At 38.8% G+C, this 6,622-nt stretch overlaps 1 protein-coding gene across 1 annotated transcript in view; it reads right to left on the reverse strand.

The window, feature by feature from the left end:
- Positions 5,646–6,622, reverse strand: part of LOC109233740 — a 3,288-nt gene continuing 2,311 nt past the window's right edge. Inside the window, exons 3-5 of the mRNA XM_019399606.1 lie at positions 6,400–6,622; positions 5,972–6,214; positions 5,646–5,768 (exon numbers count right to left, since the gene is read on the reverse strand). The exon at positions 6,400–6,622 is cut by the window's right edge and continues 659 nt beyond it. Of these exons, the coding sequence (XP_019255151.1) occupies positions 5,646–5,768; positions 5,972–6,214; positions 6,400–6,622 (589 nt within the window). The remainder of the gene's footprint in view (positions 5,769–5,971; positions 6,215–6,399) is intronic.

The following is a 6,622-nucleotide window of genomic DNA, read 5'->3' on the forward strand; positions in this document are numbered from 1 at the left end:
GCTGGTCTATGCATATTATTGCCGTATCTTTGATATTTATCACATTTAGACACGAAATCGTCAGCTTCTTCTTCCATCTTGGGCCAATAATATCCTGCTCGAATCAATGTTTTTACTAGCGACCTCCCACCAGCGTGACTTCTGCAATGTCCTTTATGTATTTCCCTCATCACATATTCTGTTTGAGAAGGTCCGAGACACCTTGCTAATGGTCCACCGAACATATTTCGATAAAGATTCCCTTGATGCAAACAATAACGAGCAGCTTTCTTGCGAAGTGCATGAGCCTTTGTTTTGTCAATAGGCAGGGTTCCATGCTGTAAAAAAGCAACAATTTCGTTTCTCCAATCCCATGTTAAATGATTAAAATTTACCTCATTCTTATCAGGTTCAAGAACGGAATGAAATAGATGTACGACTGAAGCATTTGCATCATTTGTTACGTCTGCTGCAGACGCGAGGTTAGACAAAGCATCTGCTTCTGCATTCTCGTCTCTTGGGATCTGCATTACCTTCCAAGTTTGGAATTGTTTTATTAGCTCCCGTACCTTTTCAAGATATTCTTGCATTCGAGTTTCCCTGGCTGTATAAGTCCCCAGTATTTGATTAACCACAAGTTGAGAATCGCTCTTGATTATAATCTGTGATATGCCAAGTTCTCGTGCCAGTTCTAAACCTGCAATGACAGCTTCATACTCTGCTTCATTGTTAGTTATCGAATGACACTTTATAGCTTGTCTAATAGTTTCACCCGTGGGTGGTACGAGAACTATTCCTAAACCTGCGCCTTTTAAGTTAGATGAACCGTCAGTGAATAAAATCCAAGTCCCCGGGTTTGCACCATTAAAAACTTGTAATTCTTTTTCAGTTTCTAATTGCATCCCCTGACTGAAATCAGCTAATACTTGAGATTTTATAGCAGTCCTAGGTTGATATGTCGTACTCACTTAATTCTATAGCCCATTTCGCTAATCTACCTGATAATTCATGTTTATGCAAAATGTTTCGTAATGGAAAAGCAGTAACCACAGCAATGGGATGACATTGAAAGTAAGGTCTTAATTTTCTAGATGCCATAATCAAAGCAAGCGCTAATTTTTCTAGTTGCGGGTATCGTGTTTCTGCATCTAGCAAAGACTTGCTTACATAATAGATAGGAGATTGCTTACCTTGATCCTCCCAGACTAAAACAGCATTTACCGCAACTCCTGACACGGCAAGATAGATGAGTAACTTCTCTCCTACCTTTGGTTTCGCCAACAACGGTGGATTTGACAAATATACTTTCAGATTCTTAAGTGCTTGCTGACAATCTTCGTTCCATTCAAAATGATCATGTTTCTTTAAAGCTGAGAAAAATTTGAAGCATTTTTCTGAAGACTTGGAAATGAATCTCCCCAGAGCTGCAATTCTCCCAGTTAGTCGTTGAACTTCTTTTTTACTCGTAAGTACATCTGGAATTTCTTCAATGGCCTTAATCTGTGCAGGATTCACTTCAATTCCACGGTTAGAAACAAGAAAACCTAAAAATTTTCCTGATGCCACTCCAAATGCACATTTTTCTGGATTCAACTTCATATTATATTTTCGTAAAATTTTAAACGTATCAGATAGGTGCGATATATGATCTTCTGAATGTTGAGTTTTAACTAGCATATTATCTATATATACTTCCATGGTTTTACCTAAATGTTCTTGAAATATTTGGGTGACCAACCTTTGATACGTTGCACCTGCATTCTTAAGACCGAAAGGCATTACCTTGTAACAGTAAGTCTCCCTGGCTGTTATAAAAGAAGTTTTTTCTTCATCACCTGGATCCATCTTGATTTGATTATAGCCTGAATATGCATCTAAAAAACTTAATAGCTCATGCCCTGCAGTAGCATCAATTAACTGGTCTATGTGCGGTAAAGGAAAGGAATCTTTTGGACAGGCTTTATTAAGGTCTGTGTAATCTACACAGACTCGCCACTTACCGTTCTTCTTAGGAACCACAACAGTATTAGCTAACCAGTTAGGATATTTTACCTCACGAATTGAACCAATTTTTAGTAACTTTTGAACTTCCTCTTGAATCACCTTATTTTTGAAAGTTCCTTGCTTTCTTTTCTTTTGCTTGACGGGAGGATATGATGGATCTTCATTCAACTTATGAGTCATGACTTCCGGTGGTATCCCTGTCATGTCAGAATGGGACCAAGCAAAACAGTCTGCATTAGCTTTTAAAAATTCAATCAATTTACGTTTTACCTCCGGGCTAAGATTAGCTCCTATGTATACTTTTCTCTCGGGCCAATGTATAAACAACACCACGGCCTCTAGCTCTTCTATCGTTGTTTTGATATTTTCGTTCTCCTCCGGTTCTTGAATGGTGTCAGGTCTCGAATCCACATCTGTTTGCTTTTGCTCAGGTGAGGTTGACTCCGTGTTACCACTTACCTTGCTATTTGTCTCCACCATTAACAATTGAATCTGCAACGGAATTGATGCTTCTAGATGTTTGTTGATCGCCTCTGATTTGGCATATTCCCCATGGAGATGGGAATTTAATAACTTGATGTAGAGTTGATGGGACAGCATCCATATCATGGATCCAAGGTCTCCCCATGATCATATTATAAGCCATTTCCATATCTACTATCTGAAATTTAGTTTCTTTAACAACACCTGCAGCAAAAGTTGTTAGAACTACCTCTCCTTTTGTTACTACACTTGAATTGTCGAACCCGGACAAGGTATGCGCCTTCGGTATCATTTTGTCTTCAGCTTGCATTTCACGTAATACCCTTAGTAGTATAATATTTATGGAACTTCCTGGATCAATCAAAACTCATTTTACATTAGTGTCATGTACAAGTAAAGAAATTACGAGTGCATCGTTGTGGGGGTGATCACTCCTTCTGTATCTATATCATCAAAAGTGATACTTTCATCTTATAAGGTATGTCGCACTCGCTTCCCGTACGTAATTGTTACTTTGGAAACTTTATTTGAAGCCGTATATGTTACTCCATAAATATCTTCTCCCCCACTTATAACATTCACGGTTCTCTTGGGTGATGGGGGCTTTGGTGGTTCTTGCCTATTTTTCATGTAGGCTTGCTTACCTTTCTCACTAAATAACTCAGTGAGATACCCTTGTTTCAATAGATGGTCCACTTCACTTTGCAAGAATCTACATTCCGAAGTCTTATGCCCGTGATCATTGTGAAATTCGCACCAATGATCTGGATTGCGCTTATTTGGATTTGACCGCATCTCTTTCGGCCACCGTACCTTATCTCCCATGCTCCTCAAAACAGCTACGAGCTCGGAGGTAGTGACATTGAAATTATATCCACCAAATCTTGCCTTCAAACTTCCATCATCATCTCGTGACTCTTGTCTGTGTCGATCATTCCTGAACCTTGATGAAGAACCAGATTCCCTGTTTCTTGATTTTTGATCATATCGTTGATTTTCCTGTTTTGACCGTGAATCTTTTCCTGCAGGACCCATATAAGGATCGTACCTGTTTTTACCTGATCTTTTTTCAGTTTCGGATCTCCTGGAACTGCTCCTTTCTTCATGTTGAAATCGAGGCACGGTATCTTCTTCGATTCGCAACTTTGTACTGTACCTGTTATAAACATCATTCCACGTGGTTGCAGGGAACTCTCGAAGGCTTTCTTTAAGTCTTCTAGTGGCTTCTGAACTTTTATCATTTAAGTTGCTTGCAAAAGCTATTGCAGCCCAATTATCAGGTACACGGGGTAAAGTCATCCTTTCCCGTTGGAATCTATCAACAAAATCTCTGAGCAATTCTAAGTCCCCTTGTTTGATTTTGAAAATATCTTCCATTCTCTTCTCAACCTTTTGAGCTCCTGAGTGCGCCTTAATAAAAGAATCTGCAAGCTCAGCAAAAGAGTTTATAGAATTTTCAGGCAAAAGAGAATACCAGGTTAGTGCACCCTTGGTGAGTGTTTCTCCAAATTTCTTGACCAACACGGACTCTATTTCCTGCTTGGTTAAATCATTGCCTTTGACACCTGTAGTAAATGCCGTCACATGATCACGTGGGTCCGTTGTGCCATCATACTTTGAGATGTCAGGCATTTTGAACTTTTTAGGGATTGGAAGGGGAGCAGCACTTGGTTTCCAAGGTTGTTGTGAGTATTTATCCACATCTAGTCCTTTGATTATTGGGGGGACTCCAGGGATTTGCTCGATGCGCTCATTTTGTTTTTTGAGCTGTTTCTGCAAAGTTAGTACCAAATTTTGTAAATGAGAATTATTTGTATTACCTGGATCCGTTTCTCGTGGTTCGCTGGGGGTTCCCTCATTTGCAGAATTAACAAGGCCAGAACGTGGATTCTCCAATGTATTGTTATTAGGCGTAGGTGTGGATGATGCAGCAGGTAACCGGCTAACTAGAGCTTGAAGAGTTTGGCTAACCCGTGCATCAATTATTTTCTGTAAAGCTTCATCTGGTCCCTCAAAATGTTCAAATTGTCCTTGCTCGTCAGCATGAGATTCTGGTGCAGGAGTACCTCACGAGATTGATGTGGTGAATTTTGAGGGGAAGGAACTACGTTAATGTTGTGTAAATCTCCTTGATTCTGATGGATTTGATTTTTATCAGCATTATTGTTGTTGTTGTTGTTGTCGTTTGACATGATGATAACAACAAATAAAATGTAACTTAAAAAGGAATAGATTATCAGATTACCGGTAACGGAACCAATTTGTTTAACCAAAAATAGAATTTCGGTTAAAACTAGAAATTAAGAGAAAAAAATCGGGTTACTGATAATCAGGAGGCGAAAAGAATAAGAAATTTTTGAGGATAATAAAGCAGTAAATAAGTTTGTATTTCAATGTAATCTCAATGATTTTCGTGTCCCTACAAATGCTGAGACCTCCTCCTTTTATAGTTGATTTTTCTAGGAAAAGGTATAATGCCTTAGCCTTAAAGAGGCAATTATGAGCATTAAATGACATTAAATGAAACGTTACACAATCATTCCTATTCAATACTGATTCGCTAACGTATTGGACATTTAATACTGAATTTAGACTCCTTTATGCCATCAGATTCATATCTTCAATTCCTTCTGACCTCCTGGCTTTAATTAAGTTAAATAGATACGAGACTCGTATCATTTGAATAGCATCTATTTAACTTTCTTCTCCTCGTATCTGATATCGCCCGTGCCTCTTAACTGATCATCATGTTTTGACCATTTGACCAGTCCACGTGTCATGCCACGTCACCTTCAATATAAATTCAGTTTTTTCCCTATACAGAAACTGATCCTTAGTGGAGTTGTCTTCTTGTTCTTGACACACCAGTGACTTCAATGCAGGATGAACGCTATTATACTTGATAGAATATCACTGAATGCACAAGAAAGAAGTTGTGCCTTGCACCAGGTTGTTATATCACAAAAGAAATTACCATGGTGATGTCAATTCACAATGGATAGTGATGTCACTTCTTGGTACACACTTCTTCCTAATGACAAGTGACTGCTTCACTGTCTGCTGCACTGTCACTTCTGTGCAATTGCGTTCCAGCTGGATAGTGGACTTGTACTTCTGTTAGAGAACACAAACGGACCAGGTCCCAGTTGTGTTCCTCTTTTGTAACATTTGCGATATAGTCACTTTCCACTGTTACGTTCCGGCTGTTCAGTTAACTTGTACTTCTGCCAGGGAACCTTAGAGACTAGGTCCATGTTGTGTTCCTCTTTGTAATGATTGCGAGCAGTCACAGACTTGTAAATCTGTCAGAGAACTCTAAGGAACCGAGTCACCAGGTCCCTGTTGTGTTCCTCCCTGAGGTCGTTCATGGATCAGGACAGTTGAAATGTAGGTCAGGTTCTCTATCTGGTTCTTCACGACAAGTTTGTTAGATCATCAAAACATCAGAAGCATAAGACAAAGACATTGAGAACCCATCACGGTCAATGATAGCATCATAACTTACCTTTTCAAATGCTTCACATTCTATGTAACAAACTAAACAATCATTTAAATATTGATCACCAATGCTATTTCGCACTTCATTTTTTGTCCGCTTCATGGATGAAAATACTCTCTCCACATTTGCAGTAGCAACAGATAAAATCAAAGTCAACTTCACGAGTAAATAAACAAGTGCATAAGTCTCCACAAGATTTGCTTCAACCAATGCTTTCTCTAAATCTCTAATTCCTTGCAAGTTAGAGAACTTGGGATCATCACCTCACATATGAATTATGAAGGTATCGAGTTGATAACTCAAATCCCGAAGCTGTAATTTAACAAACTCATTCGGATAACACTTTGCCAATGTCATTATTATATCCTTATCAAAATTAGGAAAGGAATTAACTGGACTCAAGTAGCCATCCCAAGAAGCAAATCACTACTCACTACATCAAAACGTTCATTAAGCTCTTGAAGTTGCACATCAATCAAAGCACAAAAGATTTCAACATGCAAGTGATGTGAGTAACAAACATTAGACTTACGCTTAGACTTTTCGGGAAAGTAAGATTCATCCATCTTCGGAATCAAAATATCATGCCCATCACAAAATGAGGAAACATCATCCAATAGAGATTTCCATCCAGTTTCCCTCATATCTTGTAACCTT

Source organism: Nicotiana attenuata, chromosome 10 (genome assembly GCF_001879085.1).
Source record: "Nicotiana attenuata strain UT chromosome 10, NIATTr2, whole genome shotgun sequence".
Classification (NCBI taxonomy): Eukaryota; Viridiplantae; Streptophyta; class Magnoliopsida; order Solanales; family Solanaceae; genus Nicotiana; species Nicotiana attenuata.